At 51.5% G+C, this 21,421-nt stretch overlaps 1 protein-coding gene across 1 annotated transcript in view; it reads left to right on the plus strand.

The window, feature by feature from the left end:
• The window catches only part of nelfe (negative elongation factor complex member E), a 61,031-nt gene that overhangs the window by 20,190 nt on the left and 19,420 nt on the right, over window positions 1-21,421 (plus strand). Inside the window, exons 6-9 of the mRNA XM_070861138.1 lie at window positions 393-682; window positions 5,238-5,373; window positions 6,538-6,592; window positions 8,229-8,331. Of these exons, the coding sequence (XP_070717239.1) occupies window positions 393-682; window positions 5,238-5,373; window positions 6,538-6,592; window positions 8,229-8,331 (584 nt within the window). The remainder of the gene's footprint in view (window positions 1-392; window positions 683-5,237; window positions 5,374-6,537; window positions 6,593-8,228; window positions 8,332-21,421) is intronic.

Genomic DNA, 21,421 nt, shown 5'->3' on the forward strand with positions numbered 1-21,421 from the left:
ACATAATCTTAGAATAAGGGGCCGCCCATTTAAAACTGAGATGAGGAGGAATTTCTTCTCTCAGAGAGTTGTAAATCTGTGGAATTCGCTGCCTCAGAGAGCTGTGGAAGCTGGGACATTGAATATATTTAAGACAGAAATAGACAGTTTCTTAACCGATAAGGGATCAAGGGGTTATGGGGAGCGGGCAGGGAAGTGGAGCTGAGTCCATGATCAGATCAGCCATGATTGTATTAAATGGCGGAGCAGGCTCGAGGGGCCGTATGGCCGACTCCTGCTCCCATTTCTTATGTTCTTATGTACTTCATTGGCTGTAAAGCTCTTTGAGACGTCCGGTGGTCGTGAAAGGTGCTATATAAATGCAAGTCTTTTGTTTCTTTCTTTGTCCTCAGCTTCGTGAGCTCCAGCGACCGAGTGCGAGACGGTGAAAAAGATCGGGAGGAGGAACGGGAATCGGGGAAGGAGCCGGAGCGCGAGAGCTTCAAAGACGTTGAGCGGGATCTTGAGCGCGGAAGGGAACGTGACAAGGGTCGAGACAGAGATCGGGATCGGGATCGGGACCGAGAACGGGATCGCGACCGGGATAGGGACCGAGACCGGGACCGGGACAGAGACCGTGGCAGGGACAGGGAAAGGGACAGGGATCGGGAGCGGGAGCGTGAGCGTGATGGCCCCTACAGAAGTAAGTAGAACTTTCTCCCCAATGATAATGCAGAAGAAAGCTGTAGACTGCAGGGGGATAAGAGTGTACTGGTCAGGTGGGCAGAGCAGTGGCAAATGGAATTCACTCCGGAGAATTGTGAGGTAATGCATTTGGGGAGGGCTAACAATAAATGGCAGGACACTGAGAAATATCCCACATGGCAGACTGGTCATGAAAGTAAAAGCCCATGGGATCCAGGGCAAAGTGGCAAGTTGGATCCAAAATTGGCTCAGAGGCAGGAAGCAAAGGGTAATGGTTGATGGGTGTTTTTGTGACTGGAAGGCTGGATCCAGTGGGGTTCCGCAGGGCTCAGTGCTGGGTCCCTTGCTTTGTGTGGTGTATATCCATGACCTGGACTTGAATGTAGGGGGGTATGATTAAGAAGTTTGCAGATGATACGACAATCGGCCGTGTGGTTGATAATGAAGAAGAAAGCTGTGGACTGCAGGAAGTTAGCAACAAACTGGTCAGGTGGGCAGAACAGCGGCAAATGGAATTTATCCAGAGAAGTGTGAGGCAATGCATTTGGGGAGGGCTAACAAGGAAAGGGAATACACATTAAATGGTAGGATACTGAGAAGTGTAGAGGAACAAAGGGACCTGGGAGTGCAGGTCCACAGATCCCTGAAGGTAGCAGGCCAGGTTGATAAGGTGGTTGAGAAGGCATACGGAATACTTGCCTTTATTAGCCGAGGCATGAAATACAAGAGCAGAGGGGGTAATGCTTGAACTGTATAAAACACTGGGTTAGGCCACAGCTGGAGTACTGCGTGCAGTTCTGGTCAGCGCATTACAGGAAGAATGTGATTGCACTGGAGAGGGTACAGACGAGATTTACGAGGATGTTGCCTGGACTGAAGAATGTTAGCTATGAGGAAAGATTGGATAGATTGGAGTTTTTTTTGGAACAGAGGAGGCTGAGGGGAGACCTTATTGAGGTGTATAAAATAATGAGGGGTCTGGATAGAGTGGATAGGAAGGACTTATTTCCCTGAGTAGAGGGGTCAACAACCAGGGGGCAGAGATTTAAAGTAATTGGTAGAGGGGATTTGAGGGGAAATGTCTTCACCCAGAGGGCAGTGGGGGTCTGGAACTCACGACCTGAAAGGGTGGTAGAGGCAGAAACCCTCACCACATTTAAAAAGTACCTGGATGTGCACCTGAAGTGATGTAACCTACAGGGCTACGGACCCAGAGCGGGAAAGTGGGATTAGGCTGGGTAGCTCTTGGTCGGCCGGCACGGACACGATGGGCCGAAATGGCCTCCTTCCGTGCTGTAAACCTCTATGGTTCTATGTTCCTCTGTTAGCGGCCTTCCTGGATTCTCACGGGTGACCATTCACTATAAACAAGCCTAGACTGAGAACCCAAGGAGATTGTTTTTGACGATCCGCATTACAGGAAAGATGTGATTGCACTGGAGAGGGTACAAAGGAGATTTACGAGGATGTTGCCAGGACTGGAGATTATTAGCTATGAGGAAAGGTTGGATAGGTTGTTGTTTTTAAGCCAGCCTCTTAACCCAAGGGTCACTGAAGTGTGGTTGTAATGCCCTGCTACACCAGCAGCAGTTGGGGTCAGTTAACTCAGTACCAGGGGATCGACACTGGGCCCACCATGAGTTTACTGCCACCAAGCTCATGGTCTACAGGGCTGTAGTAATATCCGCCTTCCTGTATGGCTCAGAGACATGGACCATGTGCAGTAGACACCTCAAGCCGCTGGAGAAATACCACCAACGATGTCTCCGCAAGATCCTGCAAATCCCCTGGGAGGACAGACGCACCAAAGTTAGCGTCCTCGACCAGGCCAACATCCCCAGCATCAAAGCACTGACCACACTTGATCAGCTCCGCTGGGCAAGCCATATTGTCCGCATGCCAGACACGAGACTCCCAAAGCAAGCGCTCTACTCGGAACTCCTTCACGGCAAACGAGCCAAAGGTGGGCAGAGGAAACGTTACAGGGACACCCCCAAAGCCTCCCTGATAAAGTGCGACATCCTCACCGACACCTGGGAGTCCCTGGCCAAAGACCACCCTAAGTGGAGGAAGTGCGTCCGGGAGGGCGCTGAGCACCTCGAGTCTCATCGCCGAGAGCATGCAGAAACCAAGCGCAGGCAGCGGAAAGAGCGTCGGCAAACCAGTCCCACCCTCCCCTTCCCTCCCCTCAACGACTATCTGTCCTACCTGTGAGTCTCATATTCAGCCACCAAAGGACTCATTTTAAGAGTGGAAGCAAGTCTTCCTCATTTCCAACGGACTGCCTATGATGATGATGACTAACCCAACCAGCTCCTACAAGCAGCAATGTGATAATGACCAGATAATCTGTTTATGTTATGTTGATTGAGGGATAAATATTGGCCCCAGGACACCGGGGATAACTCCCCTGCTCTTCTTCGCAATAGTATCTTTTGGCATCTTTTATATTCACCTGAGAGGGCAGACAGGGCCTCGGTTTAACATCTCGTCTGAAGGACGGCACTCCAGTGCTCCACAAGCTGTGCACTGGAGTGTCAGCCGAGATTTTTTTTTTAATGTGCTCAAGTCTCTGGAGTGCGACTTGAACCCACAACCTTCTGACTCAGCGGCGAGTGTGCTGCCCACTGAGCCACGGGAAAGTGATCGAATCTATTATTAAATACGTGGTAACCACTTGGAAAAGAATAATAGGATTGGGCAGAGTTAACATGGATTTATGAAAGGGAAATCATGTTTGAGAAATCTGTTAGAGTTTTCTGAGGTTGTAACGAGCAGAATAGATAAGGGGGAACCAGTGGATGTGATGTATTTGGATTTTCAGAAGGCATTCAATAAGGTGCCACACAAGAGGTTATTGGACAAAATTAGGGCTCATGGGATTGGGGGAATATACTAGCATGGATTGAGGATTGGTTAACGGGCAGAAAACAGAGAGTAGACATAAACAGATCATTTTCGGGTTGGCGGGCTGTAACTAGTGGGGTGCCGCAGGGCCCAGCTATTCACAAACTATATCAATGATTTGGATGAGGGAAACAAATATAATATATCCAAGTTTGCTGATGATACAAAGCTAGGCTGTGGAGGCTCAGTCTTTGAGTATATTCAAGACAGAGAACTTATGTAGGAGCAGGAGTAGGCCATGCGGCCCCTCGAGTCTGCTCCGCCATTCAATAAGATCATGGCTGAATTACCTCAACTCCACTTTCCCGCCCGATCCCCATATGTCTTGGTGCCCAACAATCTATCAATTGCAGCCTTGAATAGGCTCAATGATTCAGCCTCCACAACCCTCTGAGGCAGAGAATTCCAAATATTCACCACCCTCTGAGGGAAGAAATTTCTCCTCATCTCAGTCCTAAATGGCGGACCCCTTATCCTGAGACGATGCTCCCTAGTTCTGGACTTTCCAGTCAAGGGAAACGACCTCTCTGCAAATACCTTGTAAGAATTTTATACGTCAGAAGAGGTTGAACGAAAGAACATTAGAAACAGGAGCAGGCATCGGCCATAGGGCCCCTCGAGCCTGCTCCACCATTCAATATCATGGCTGATCTGATCATGGACTCAGCTCCATTTCCCTGCCCGCTCCCCATAACCCTTGACTCCGTTATCACTCTAAAATCTGGCTACGTCATAAATATATTCAATGACCCAGCCTCCACAGCTCTCTAAGGCAGTGAATTCCTCAGATTTACAACGCTCAGAGAGAAGAAATTCCTCCTCATCTTAGTTTTAAATGGGCGGCCCCTTATTCTAAGATCATGACCCCTAGTTCTAGTCTCCCCCATCAGTGGGAACATCCTCTCTGCATCCACCTTGTCAAGCCCCCTCATAATTTTATACGTTTCGATAAGATCCCCTCTCATTCTTCTGAATTCCAGTGAGTAGAGGCCCAACCTACTTAACCTTTCCTCAAGTCAACCCCCTCATCTCCGGAATCAACCGAGTGAACCTTCTCTGAACTGCCTCCAAAGCAAGTATATCCTTTCGTAAATATGGAAACCAGAACTGCACGCAGTACTCCAGGTGTGGCCTCACCAATACTCTGTATAACTGCACGCAGTACTCCAGGTGTGGCCTCACCAATACCCTGTATAACTGCACGCAGTACTCCAGGTGTGGCCTCACCAATACCCTGTATAACTGCACGCAGTACTCCAGGTGTGGCCTCACCAATACCCTGTATAACTGCACGCAGTACTCCAGGTGTGGCCTCACCAATACCCTGTAAAACTGTACGCAGTACTCCAGGTGTGGCCTCACCAATACCCTGTATAACTGCACGCAGTACTCCAGATGTGGCCTCACCAATACCCTGTAAAACTGTACGCAGTACTCCAGATGTGGCCTCACCAATACCCTGTAAAACTGCACGCAGTACTCCAGGTGTGGCCTCACCAATACCCTGTATAACTGCACGCAGTACTCCAGATGTGGCCTCACCAATACCCTGTATAACTGCACGCAGTACTCCAGATGCGAAAGGGGCAAGGATTTCCAAGACTACCGGTTGCGTGTCTCACCGCCTCTCCTTGACTCTCCCGCAGGGTTTGAGTCTTTCCGCGCGCCCCGGAAAGGAAACACCATCTACGTGCACGGACTGGGGATGACCGAGGAGATGCTGAGGACCTCCTTCTCCAATTTCGGGACCATTGTCAACCTGACCACGGACAGCCCCAGGAAGTGAGTGGTGTGTGTGTGTGTCGGGTCCGTGCCGGGCAAACTCTCTGCGCCCCTCCCTCCCTGGTACTGGGATCCTTGTCCCCTGGCCACCGTTCCTCCGGCGGCGGGGGAGGGGGGGCATTAATGGGAGCGTTTGAGGTTAGCGCCCCGATCGAAAATTCATTAGAGGCGCAAACCAGTAGCGCCTGGCTGCTGACAATCAGTGTGATCCTGACGTCAGTCCCAGTGTAACACCCACGCTCGTGCCCCGGTCAGTAAATTCGGTGCGTGCGCCCGCCAATAAAAACGTCTGGAAAAACAGTCAGTACAGGCTTGAAGAGTCGTTAACCGGCGGCTCCTGAAAGGGATGAGGGAGCGCCTCCCTCGGAGGTCACAGTCATAAGAACATAACATAGAAACATAGAAAATAGGTGCAGGAGTAGGCCATTTGGCCCCACTTCCCTTCCCGCACCCCATAACCCTTCACTCCCTTATCGCTCAAAAATCTGTCTATCTCCACCTTAAATATATTCAATGACCCAGCCTCTGCAGCTCTCTGAGGCAGAGAATTCCACAGATTTACAACCCTCTGAGAGAATAAATTCCTCCTCATTTCTGTTTTAAATGGGCGGCCCCTTATTCTGAAACTATGCCCCCTAGTTCTAGAGTCCCCCGCGAGGGGAAACATCCTCTCTGCATCTACCCTGTCGAGCCCCCTCAGAATCTGTGTATCAATAAGATCATCTCTCATTCTTCTAAACTCCAATGAGTATAGGCCCAGCCTTTCTTCATATAACCCCCTCATCTCAGGAATCAACCAAACAAACCTTCTCTGAACTCCCTCCTTAAATACGGAGACCAAAACTGCACGCAGTACTCCAGGTGTGATCTCACCAATACCCTGTACAGTTGTAGGTCTGCCCTGCTTTTATACTCTGTCCCCCTTGCAATAAAGGCCAACATTCCATTGGCCTTCCTGATCACTTGCTCTGCATCCACCCCTTGCCCAGGCTGACTGGTGAGGTCTGGTGGCAGGAGCCAGCAATGGTCTGTTTGATCCAGTTAGGAATCGCAGTTCCATCTCCCCACTCCCCCCCCCCCCCCCACCCCAACTCCCCCATCTCTGTTCCCCATGCAATACTGGGTGCTATGCTCAACTGACGCGTGTCCATTTATCTCGTGCAGCTGTGCGTTTGTGACCTTTGAGACGATGGAGTCTGCAGACCAGGCTATAGCTGAGGTAAGGAACAGGGTACTTGAGCTGCTGAAAGGCCGGCACATTGTGCCACTCTCTGTACTTGGCTCCGATTCCGGTGTGTGTGTGTGTGAGTGTGTGTGATGTTTTCATAAGAACGTAAGAAATAGGAGCAGGAGTAGGCCATTCGGCCCCTCGAGCCTGCTCCACCATTCAATATGGGCCCAGAAATCCCGGCCTCCCCGGGTCCGTACGCAGTGTGTACGAAGTTGCTACGGACCTGGCAAAGCTTCGAAAAAGCCCGTTTTCGCCGTGCAATGCGCTCGCGCTGAAAACCGGCTTTTCCGATCCGTCAGGTTTCTGGCTGGACTGATCGCACGCATCTCGGGAGCGAGAACATTCCCACGGCAGGGATTGGGCTGTTTGCCCACCTCTTGCCCAGCGAATGTCCTTAAAACTCTTGCGCCCGGTGAAAGCAGATACATCGCCGACTTTTACCAGCATAAGAGTTTAAAAACATTTCCAAAACATTTTAAAATAGATATTTATGTTAAAATCCCTCCCACTCGGGTAATTTTATTTTAAACCATAATTCAAACTTTTTTTAAAAATCGGCAAATTTATTTTTTCAAAAACATTTCTATCAGCTTTAATTTCTATCGTGTGTTTATGTGAGGTGTTTTTTTTCAATGCTTTATGTCGAATTTGGGGGTGTTTCTCATTCATAGTAATAGGAGTTTCGGACTTACGAAACACCCATTACTAGGAATGAGAATATACGTTACCTGATTGGCTGCCCAGAGCCATGTGACTCCAGCCCTGCGCATGTCCCGACGTGCACGCGCTGCGACGCGCAGTCAGGGGAGGCCTCAGGACCGGGAACTCGCGTGGGCCCAGCAGCTTCAGGTAGGTGCGCTTTTTTCCAGAATCCAGTCGAACACCTGCGTGAGGGGGAAACCGGGATTTCTGGGCCATGATCTTCGACCTCTACTCCACTTCGCTGCAGTGTCCCCATATCCCTTGATTCCCTTAATATCCAAAAGCCTATCGATCTCGGTCTTGAATATACTCAAAGACTGAGCCTCCACAGCCCTCTGGGGGAGAGAATTCCAGAGTTTCACCACCCTCTGAGTGAAGAGGTTTCTCCTCATCTCAGTCCTAAATGGCCGACCCCTTATTCTAAGACTATTACTGCTGGTTGTAGACTTTACTTGTTCTTGCCACTGTGCGTGTGTGTGTGAGTTTGTGCGTGTGTGTGTGTGAGTTTGTGCGTGTGTGTATGTGAGTTTGTGCGTGTGTGTGTGTGTGCGTTTGTGTGTGTGTGTCAGGTCCACACTGCGGTATGTGAGCGCACTGGGTCCGTGCAGCAGAGCAGGTCTCCAGCCGTCCTGGTTAATCCTTGCCACTGGATAAAGGCCGAGCTCTGTCAAGCCCGTGTGGTGGCTGATGTGCAAAGGCCACCACACGTTTAAAAAAAATCCACACGCAGGCATCTTCCACCCTTCAACATGTAGTTCGGGACCTGAAATGTCAGATCCTTCGTCCCTTTCTGGCGTGGAAGCGAGTCGTCCGCGACTCGAGGGAGCAGCTATGCTGATGGTGTATCGGGTGTTTGCTGATTCCTGTTACTGTGTCCGAGTCTGGTCCCGCGGTCTGAGGTTCACTTTCTCTCTCCCAACAGTTGAACAACAGCGTGGTCGGAGAGGTTCACTTGAAGGTGACGATTGCCCGCAAGCAGCTGATGCTGGAGACGGCCACGGGGAAGTCATTGTGGGGCAGTCTAGGTAGGAGAAAACCCGCGGATCAGTATTCCAGGGAGAGGCCGGGCTTTGGGCTGGTGCTGGCAGGTTTGACGGGCTCTTAACGGGCTGGGCCCCCGGGCTGGGCCTGTGGGGGCGTGTTTGGTTTCAAGGCCCTCGGCAGCTGCTGACTCCGAGGTTCACACCCTAATGGGGCAGAAATTCCGAGGAGGACTCCCCGCCGGCAAATCACTAAAGAATAGAAATAAAACTCGCTCTTACCTGAAGCTGCTGCCCTTGCTGGAACTCCCGATTTACAGGCCTCCTCTCCCTGCGACGCACAGCGCGTGCTCATAGGGCCGTCCGCAAGAGTCACGCGTGCCTCGACACCCAATCACAGCTAAATGTTTTCTCATTCATTGTAATAAGTGGAGTAAGTGGAGCTGAGTCCACGGCCAGATCAGCCATGGTCTTGTTGAATGGCGGAGCAGGCTCGAGGGGCTCGATGGCCTACTCCTGTTCCGAATTCTTATGTTCTTATGTTCTAATAAGAGATTCGAAAGTTACGAAACTCCTATTACTATGAATGAGAAAAACCCCAAAACTCTCAAAAAATACATGAAACATTTAAAAGACACCTCACACAATACACTAATAGAAATTTTTAATGTTTTTTAAAGAAAGGAAATTGCCGATTTTTAAAAAAAGTTAGAGTTAGTGTTTAAAATAACATTATCTGAGTGGGCAGGGTTTTAACATAAATTTTTTTCATTTTTATTTCAATCATGTTTTTTCTATGTTTTAAACCCTGTAAAAGTAGGCTATGCGCCTGCTTCTATCAGACGCAAGTGTTTTGAGGACCCCAACTATTTACAATCGATATTAACGACTTGGAAGAAGGGACCGAGTGTAACGTAGCCAAGTTTGCTGACAATACAAAGATGGGAGGAAAAGCAATGTGTGAGGCGGACACACAAAATCTGCAGAAGGACATAGGCAGGCTAAGTGAGTGGGCAAAAATTTGGCAGATGGAATTATGGGCCCAAGTTTCCACATGATTTGCGCCTGATTTTTAGGAGCAACTGGTGGAGAACGGACTATCTTAGAAATCGCAATTCTCCACATTTTTTTTTCTGCAGTTCTAGTCAGGTAGAACAGTTCCACTTTGGAACAGAATTTTTTCTTCAAAAGGGGGCGTGTCCGGCCACTGACGCCTGATTTCAAAGTTTCCACAGTGAAAACGTACTCCAAACTAACTTAGAATGGAGCAAGTGAAGATTTTTGTAGAACTGAAAAAACCTGCTCTACACATTAAAAAATCAGGCGTAGGTTACAAATTAGGCGTCCAGAACGAGGTGGGGGGGGAAGGGAACTCATTAAATTCTACAATAAATCCTTATTTATAATTATACAAATATTATACAAATAAATCCAACCTGAATAAACATTTATAAGCAAAGAAAAGATGAAATAAACCATCTTCCTACCTGTGTGAAAGTGCTTCAGGCAGGGAGAATGCTGCAGCAAGCCTCACAAAACGAGGCAGCCGTTCCCGAAGGCGGGCGGGAGGGAGTGAGGGAACCGACTGAACGCGGGGGGGGGGCGGGAAGGAGGCCGTTCCAGACGGCGGGCAAGCGACCGAACGCGGTTGGGGGGGGGTTCCGGGCGGGCGAGTGGTGGGAGGGGGGGGGGGGGGGGGGGAGTGCGGGACCGACCAAACGCAGCGGGGAGGGGGGAGGGGGGGGAGGAAGCCGTTCCAGAAGGCGGGAGGGAGAAAGGGAAGGAGACAGAAGGCTGCAGAAAGCCTCAGAAATTGAGGAGCCATTTCCCGACGGCAAAAGGGGGAGTTCGTCAACTTTCTGAGGATTCCTGCAGCCTTCTCACTGCTGCAAGAAGCCTCAGTGCTGATGGCAATGTGCTTTTATTAAAAAATGTTCAAAAACTAAACAGCTACAGAGAACTACAAAAATGGCCGAGTGCCAATGTTTCCTTCACACTGCGCATGCGCGAACGCTCCAACGCGCACGCGCAGCGTTGCCGGCAGGAAAAAAACTAATTTAAATAGTACCCGCCCCCCTCCCACTTACAAAATCGGCGCGAGTGTAGGCTCCGCCCCCCCTGGGCACCGCGCCAAACAGACAAGGAGCTGCAAAGCGCTCCAGAATCGCGAGTTTTTTTTCCGGCACTGTTTTAGGCGCGAAAAACGGGCGCCCAGCTCGGAGGGGCGCCCGTTTTTTATCGTGTGGAAACTTGGGCCCATAATGTTGAAAAGTGTGAGGTCATGCACTTTGGCAGAAAAAAATCAAAGAGAAAGTTATTATTTAAATGGGGCAAGATTGCAAAGTGTTGCAGTACAGCGGGACCTGGGGGTACTTGTGCATGAAACACAAAAGGTTAGTATGCAGGTACAGCAAGTGATCAGGAAGGCCAATGGAATCTTGGCCTTTATTGCAAAGGGGAAGGAGTATAAAAGTAGGGAAGTCTTGCTACAGTTATACAGGGTATTGGTGAGGCCACACCTGGAATACTGCGTGCAGTTTTGGTTTCCATATTTACAAAAGGATATACTTGCTTTGGAGACAGTTCAGAGAAGGTTCACAAGGTTGATTCCGGGGATGAGGGGGGTTGACTTATGAGGAAAGGTTGAGTAGGTTGGGCCTCTACTCATTGGAATTCAGAAGAATGAGATGTGATCTTATTGAAATGTATAAGATTATGAGGGGGCTTGACAGGGTGGATGCAGAGAGGATGTTTCCACTGATGGGGGAGACTAGAACTAGAGGGCATAACCTTAGAATAAGGGGCCACCCATTTAAAACTGAGATGAGGAGAAATTTCTTCTCTCTGAGGGTTGTAAATCTGTGGAATTCGCTGCCTCAGAGAGCTGTGGAAGCTGGGACATTGAATATATTTAAGACAGAGATAGACAGTTTCTGAACCGACAAGGGATTAAGGGGTTATGGGGAGCGGGCAGGGAAGTGGACCTGAGTCCATGATCGGATCAGCCATGATCGTATTAAATGGCGGAGCAGGCTCGAGGGGCCGTATGGCCAACTCCTGCTCCTATTTCTTATGTTCTTATGACCATGTGTCAGATCAATTCACTACCTTCAGTATCCACTTTAGTGACCATTTGTCTTCTGTATCCCACGTTAGTGACCGTACTTTATCCCCTTACACTTTTACCGTGCTCAAACATGTCCGTGTTGCTCTATGGCTGATAGCAATTGTGTGCGTCAGAGAAATAAGCAATATTACCCCTTTTCCCCCTCGAACATAGGAGCAGGAGGAGGACATTCAGCCCCTTGAGCCTGTTCTGCCATTCAGTGAGATCGTGGCTGAGCTGTGTCCTAACTCCATATACCCGCCTTTGGCCCATATCTCTTAATGCCTTTGGTTAATGAAAATCTATCAATGTCCGGTTTAACATGAGCAATTGACCCAGAATGAACTGCCGTTTGCAGAAGGGAGTTCCAAACTTCTGCCACACACGTCGCTCCTGAAAGGCCTGGCTCTAATTTTTGCACTTATGCTCTCTAGTCCGCGAATCCCCGACCAGCGGAAACAGTTTTTCTCTATCTACCCTTTCAGAACATAAGAAATAGGAGCAGGAGTCGGCCATTTGGCCCCTCAAGCCTGCTGCGCCATTCAGTAAGATCATGGCTGATCTGATCTTGGCCTCAACTCCACTTTCCTGCCCGCTTGCCCAGTTCCCCTTAATATCTCGAAATATGTTGACTATGTTGATCATTCCTTCCCAGTTGCGCTGAAGTTGTTCGTGCAGATTCTGCACTCGAGTCCCGGAGCGGGAGTTTAACCCACGCCACGACCTTCTGCCTGAAAGTTGAGAGTGCTGGGCCAAGCTGAACATAAGAACATAAGAAATAGGAGCAGGAGGAGGCCATACGGCCCCTCGAGCCTGCTCCACCATTCAATACGATCATGGCTGATCCGATCATGGACTCAGGTCCACTTCCCTGCCCGCTCCCCATAACCCCTTATTCCCTTATCGGTTCAGAAACTGTCCATTTCTGTCTTAAATTTATTCAATGTCCCAGATTCCACAGCTCTCTGGGGCAGCGAATTCCACAGATTTACAACCCTCTTAAGAAATTCCTCCTCAACTCAGTTTTAAATGGGCGGCCCCTTATTCTAAGATTATGCCCCCTAGTTCTAGTCTCCCCTATCAGTGGAAACATCCTCTCTGCATCCACCTTGTCAAACCCCCTCATAATCTTGTACGTTTCAATAAGATCACCTCTCATTCTTCTGAATTCCAATGAGTAGAGGCCCAACCTCCTCAACCTTTCCTCATCAGTTAACCCCCTCATCCCCAGAATCAACCGAGTGAACCTTCTCTGAACTGCCTCCAAAGCAAGTGTCTCCTTTCGTAAATATGGAAACCAAAACTACACGCGGTATTCCAGGTGTGGCCTCACCAATACCCTGTATAACTGTAGCAAGACTTCCCTGCTTTTATACTCCTTCCCCTTTGCAATAAAGGCCAAGATCCCATTGGCCTTCCTGATCACTTGGAGTAAAAATAAAACGGGGAAGGTGGTTCAACCGTGGCTAACAAGGGAAATTAAGGATAGTGTTAAATCCAAGGAAGAGGCATATAGGCCAGAAAAAGCAGCAAACCTGAGGAATGGGAAAAATTTAGAATTCAGCAGAGGAGGACAAAGGGTTTAATTAGGAGGGGGAAAATAGTGTATGAGAGGAAGCTTGCCGGGAACATAAAAACTGACTGCGAAAGCTTCTATTGATATGTGAAGAGAAAAAGATTAGTGAAGACAAACGTAGGTCCCTTGCAGTCAGATTCAGGTGAATTTATAATGGGGAACAAAGAAATGGCAGACTAGTTAAACAAATACTTTGGTTCTGTCTTCACAAAGGAAGACACAAATAACCTTCCGGAAGTATGAGGGGACCGAGGGTCTAGTGAGGAGGAGGAACTGAAGAATATCCTTATTAGGCGGGAAATTGATGGGATTGAAGGCCGATAAATCCCTGGGGCCTGATAGTCTGCATCCCAGAGTACTTAAGGAAGTGGCCCTAGAAATAGTGGATGCATTAGTGATCATTTTCCAACAGTCTATCGACTCGGGATCAGTTCCTATGGACTGAAGTGTAGCTAATGTAACACCACTTTTTAAAAAAGGAGGGAGAGAGAAAGCGGATAATTATAGACCGGTTAGCCTGACATCAGTAGTGGGGAAAATGTTGGAATTAATTATTAAAGATGAAATAGCAGCGCATTTGGAAAACAGTGACAGGATCGGTCCAAGTCAGCATGGATTTATGAAAGGGAAATCATGTTTGACAAATCTTCTGGAATTTTTTGAGGATGTAACTAGTCGAGTGGACAAGGGAGAACCAGTGGATGTGATATATTTGGACTTTCAAAAGGCTTTTGACAAGGTCCCACACGAGATTGGTATGCAAAATTAAAGCACATGGTATTGAGGGTAATGTACTGACGTGGATAGAGAACTGGTTGGCAGACAGGAAACAGAGAGTCGGGATAAACGGGTCCTTTTCAGAATGGCAGGCAGTGACTAGTGGGGTGCTGCAGGGCTCAGTGCTGGGCCCCAGCTATTTACAATATACATTAATGATTTCGATGAAGGAATTGAGTGTAATATCTCCAAGTTTGCAGATGACACTAAACTGGGTGACGGTGTGAGCTGTGAGGAGGACGCCAAGAGGCTGCAGGGTGACTTGGACAGGTTAGGTGAGTGGTCAAATGCATGGCAGATGCAGTATAATGTGGATAAATGTGAGGTTATTCACTTTGGGGGCAAAAACAGGAAGGCAGAATATTATCTGAATGGCGGCAGATTAGGAAAAGGGGAAGTGCAACGAGACCTGGGTGTCATGGTTCATCCGTCATTGAAAGTTGGCATGCAGGTACAGCAGGCGGTGAAGAAGGCAAATGGTATGTTGGCCTTCATAGCTGGGGGATTTGAGTATAGGAGCAGGGAGGTCTTACTGCAGTTATACAGGGCCTTAGTGAGGCCTTACCTGGAATATTGTGTTCAGTTTTGGTCACCTAATCTGAGGAAGGACATTCTTGCTATTGAGGGAGTGCAGCGAAGGTTCACCAGACTGATTCCTGGGATGGCAGGACTGACATATGAGAAGAGACTGGATCAACTGGCCTGTATTCACTGGAGTTTAGAAGAATGAGAGGGGATCTCATAGAAACATATAAAATTCTGATGGGACGGGACAGGTTAGGTGCAGGAAGAATGTTCCCGATGTTGGGGAAATCCAGAACCAGGGATAAGGGGTAAGCCATTTAGGACTGAGATGAGGGGAAACTTCTTCACTCAGAGAGTTGTTAACCTGTGGAATTCTCTACCGCAGAGAGTTGTTGATGCCAGTTCATTGGATATATTCAGGAGGGAGTTAGATACGGCCCTTACGGCTAAAGGGATCAAGGGTATGGAGAGAAAGGGGTACTGAGGTGAATGATCAGCCATGATCATATTGAATGGTGGTGCAGGCTCGAAGGGCCGAATGGCCTACTCCTGCACCTATTTTTTATGTTTCTATGTACCTGCATACTAATCTTTTGAGTTTGTAGATTTTTTGTGTCCTCCTCACACATTGCTTTTCCTCCCATCTTTGTATCGTCAGCAAACTTGGCTACGTTACACTCGGTCCCTTCTTCCCTGACCGCTCCCCATTTCCCTTGACCAGTTACCCTTAATATCTCGTAATATGTTGAAAACGTTGATCATTCCTTCCCAGTCGCGCTGAAATTGTCCGCGCAGATTCTGCGCTCGAGTCCCGGAGCGGGAATTGAACCCACGCCACGACCTTCTGCCTGAAAGGTGAGTGCGCTGGGCCAAGCTGGGCTTGGGGGAGGAGTCGAGACCTTCAGTGAGGCGAATGTCCAGGGGGGTGGGGAGGGGGAAGGAGGGCTGGGACGGAAGTCGATCCAGGAAACTCTCGTTTATCCGGATCACTCAGGGATTCGGCAATTCCGGGTAAACGGATTCTCCGATCGGGCGAGTTTACATTTTAAAGTTAATATTTATATATATATTTAACATTGGAAATCAAAATTCCCACGGGTATGTTAGTGACCGCCTACTTAATAGTCGCTGCAACTGAAGTAACTAATTGCGAGAAGAGTTCTGAGTGGTTTCAGTGTGAGAACGTGTGAGGCAAACGGTTCATGCGCAACACTCGTTTCTGCAGAAGAAAAGGTTTCAAGTTGCCAGCGTGCATATCCTTCCCCCGACTGTAATCGCATGCTGCACTGGGAGTGGCTGCAGGTGGCCTCGAGGAGGAGATTGTCCAGCTCCGGGTTTCTGGAGCGTGCTCTCCAGGCTGCGTTCTGTGCCTGGAACCCAGTGCCGGCACTGGCTCCCGTTCACGCACACGCACACACCACATACCCACACACCGCACACACCACACAACACACACCACACACACCACACACCACACACACCACACAACACACACCACACAACACACACCACACACCACACAACACACACCACACACACCACACACCCACACACCGCACACACCACACAACACACACCACACACCACACAACACACACCGCACACACCACACAACACACACCGCACACACCACACAACACACACCGCACACACCACACACGCACACACCACACAACACACACCACACACCACACAACACACACCGCACACGCCACACCGCACACACCACATACCCACACACGCACACACCACACACGCACACACCACACACCACACAACACACACCACACACCACACACAACACACACCACACTCCACACCGCACACAACACACACCACACACTCCACACAACACACACCACACACTCCACACCGCACACACCACACAACACACACCGCACACACCACACAACACACACCGCACACACTACACACGCACACCACATACCCACACACGCCACACCGCACACACCACATACCCACACACCGCACACACCACACAACACACACCACACACTCCACACCGCACACACTACACACCGCACACACTACACACGCACACCACATACCCACACACCGCACACACCACACAACACACACCACACACACCACACAACACACACCGCACACACCACACAACACACACCGCACACACTACACACGCACACCACATACCCACACACGCCACACCGCACACACCACACACCGCACACACCACACAACACACACCACACACTACACACCGCACACACCACACAACACACACCACACACTACACACCGCACACACCACACAACACACACCACACACTCCACACCGCACACACCACACAACACACACCACACACTACACACCGCACACACCACACAACACACACCACACACTACACACCGCACACACCACACAACACACACCACACACTACACACCGCACACACTACACACCACACACAACACACACCACACTCCACACCGCACACACTCCACACCGCACACAACACACACCACACACCACACCGCACACACTCCACACCGCACACAACACACACCACACACCACACCGCACACACTCCACACCGCACACAACACACACCACACCGCACACACTCCACACCGCACACAACACACACCACACCGCACACACTCCACACCGCACACAACACACACCACACACGCACACCACACACACCACACACCACACACGCACACCACACCACGCACACACCACACACACCACACACCACACACGCACACCACACACACCACACACCACACACACGCACACACCACACACACCACACACTCCGCACACAACACACACCACACCGCACACACTCCACACCGCACACAACACACACCACACCGCACACACTCCACACCGCACACAACACACACCACACCGCACACAACACACACCACACACGCACACCACACACACCACACACCACACACGCACACCACACCACGCACACACCACACACACCACACACCACACACACACCACACACGCACACCACACACACCACACACACGCACACACCACACACACCACACACCACACACCACACACACGCACACACCACACACCACACACCACACACACACCACACACGCACACCACACACACCACACACGCACACCACACACGCACACCACACACGCACACCACACACCACACACACACACACCACACACCACACACACGCACACACCACACACACCACACACCACACACGCACACCACACACACCACACACGCACACACCACACCGCACACACTACACACCGCACACACAACACACCACACACACACACCGCACACACCACACACCACACACCGCACACACCACATACCCACACCACACACACACACACCGCACACACCACACACCGCACACACCACACACCACATACCCACACCACACACCGCACACACACATCACACACGCACACACCACACACCGCACACACCACATACCCACACCACACACACACACCACACACCGCACACACACACCACACACGCACACCACATACCCACACACCGCACACACCACACACCGCACACACCACATACCCACACACCACACACCGCACACACCACACACCGCACACACCACATACCCACACACCACACACCGCACACACCACATACCCACACACCGCACACACACACCACATACCCACACACACACCACACCACACACACACAACACCGCACACACTCCACACCGCACACACTCCACACCGCACACACGCACACACCACACCGCACAGCACACACCACACACCACACACGCACACACCACACACGCACACACGCACACCACACACGCACACACCACACACGCACACACCACACACCACACACGCACACACCACACACGCACACACCACACACGCACACACCACACACGCACACACGCACACCACACACGCACACACCACACACGCACACACCACACACGCACACACGCCACACACCACACACCACACACGCCACACACCACACACCACACCGCACACACGCACACACCACACACACCACACCACACACACCTCACCGCACACACCACACACACCACACACACCACACCACACACACCTCACCGCACACACCACACACACCACACCACACACACCACACACACCACACCACACACACCTCACCGCACACACCACACACACCACACCACACACACCTCACCGCACACACCACACACGCACACACCACACACACCTCACCGCACACACCACACACACCACACACACCTCACCGCACACACCACACACACCACACCACACACACCTCACCGCACACACCACACACACCACACCACACACACCTCACCGCACACACCACACACACCTCACCGCACACACCACACACACCACACCGCACACACCACACCACACCACACCACACACACCTCACCGCACACACCACACACACCACACACCACACACCGCACACACCACACCGTACACACCACACCGTACACACCACATACCCACACACCACACACCGCACACACCGCACACACCGCACACACCACACACACCACACACACCACACACTGCACACACCACATACCCACACACCACATACCCACACACCACACCGCACACACCACACCGCACACACCACACCGCACACACCACACCGCACACACCACACCGCACACACCACACCGCACACACCACACCGCACACACCACACACTGCACACACCACATACCCACACACCACACACCACACACCACACCACACACTGCACACACCACACACTGCACACACCACACACTGCACACACCACATACCCACACAACACATACCCACACACCACATACCGCACACCACACACCGCACACACCACACCGCACACACCACACCGCACACACCACACACTGCACACACCACACACTGCACACACCACATACCCACACACCACATGCCCACACACCACACCGCACACACCACACCGCACACACCACACCGCACACACCACACCGCACACACCACACCGCACACACCACACACACCACACACCACACACACACCACACACGCACACCACACACACCACACACACACCACACACGCACACCACACACCACACACACACACACCACACACCACACACACGCACACACCACACACACCACACACCACACACGCACACCACACACACCACACACGCACACACCACACCGCACACACTACACACCGCACACACAACACACCACACACACACACCGCACACACCACACACCGCACACACCACATACCCACACCACACACACACACACCGCACACACCACACACCGCACACACCACACACCACATACCCACACCACACACCGCACACACACATCACACACGCACACACCACACACCGCACACACCACATACCCACACCACACACACACACCACACACCGCACACACACACCACACACGCACACCACATACCCACACACCGCACACACCACACACCGCACACACCACATACCCACACACCACACACCGCACACACCACACACCGCACACACCACATACCCACACACCACACACCGCACACACCACATACCCACACACCGCACACACACACCACATACCCACACACACACCACACCACACACACACAACACCGCACACACTCCACACCGCACACACTCCACACCGCACACACGCACACACCACACCGCACAGCACACACCACACACCACACACGCACACACCACACACGCACACACGCACACCACACACCACACACGCACACACCACACACGCACACACCACACACCACACACGCACACACCACACACGCACACACCACACACCACACACGCACACACGCACACCACACACGCACACACCACACACCACACACCACACACCACACACGCACACACCACACACGCACACACGCACACACCACACACGCCACACACCACACACCACACCGCACACACGCACACACCACACACACCACACCACACACACCTCACCGCACACACCACACACACCACACCACACACACCTCACCGCACACACCACACACACCACACCACACACACCACACACACCACACCACACACACCTCACCGCACACACCACACACACCACACCACACACACCTCACCGCACACACCACACACGCACACACCACACACACCTCACCGCACACACCACACACACCACACACACCTCACCGCACACACCACACACACCACACCACACACACCTCACCGCACACACCACACACACCACACCACACACACCTCACCGCACACACCACACACACCACACCACACACACCTCACCGCACACACCACACACACCACACCGCACACACCACACCACACCACACCACACACACCTCACCGCACACACCACACACCGCACACACCACACACCGCACACACCACACCGTACACACCACACCGTACACACCACATACCCACACACCACACACCGCACACACCGCACACACCGCACACACCGCACACACCACACACACCACACACTGCACACACCACATACCCACACACCACATACCCACACACCACACCGCACACACCACACCGCACACACCACACCGCACACACCACACCGCACACACCACACCGCACACACCACACCGCACACACCACACCGCACACACCACACCGCACACACCACACCGCACACACCACACACTGCACACACCACATACCCACACACCACACACCACACACCACACTGCACACACCACACACTGCACACACCACACACTGCACACACCACACACTGCACACACCACATACCCACACAACACATACCCACACACCACATACCCACACACCACACACCGCACACACCACACCGCACACACCACACCGCACACACCACACACTGCACACACCACACCGCACACACCACACACTGCACACACCACATACCCACACACCACATACCCACACACCACACCGCACACACCACACCGCACACACCACACCGCACACACCACACCGCACACACCACACACTGCACACACCACATACCCACACACCACACACCACACTGCACACACCACACACTGCACACACCACACACTGCACACACCACATACCCACACACCACATACCCACACACCACATACCCACACACCA

The sequence above is a fragment of the Pristiophorus japonicus genome, chromosome 19, assembly GCF_044704955.1.
Source record: "Pristiophorus japonicus isolate sPriJap1 chromosome 19, sPriJap1.hap1, whole genome shotgun sequence".
NCBI classification, from domain to species: Eukaryota; Metazoa; Chordata; class Chondrichthyes; family Pristiophoridae; genus Pristiophorus; species Pristiophorus japonicus.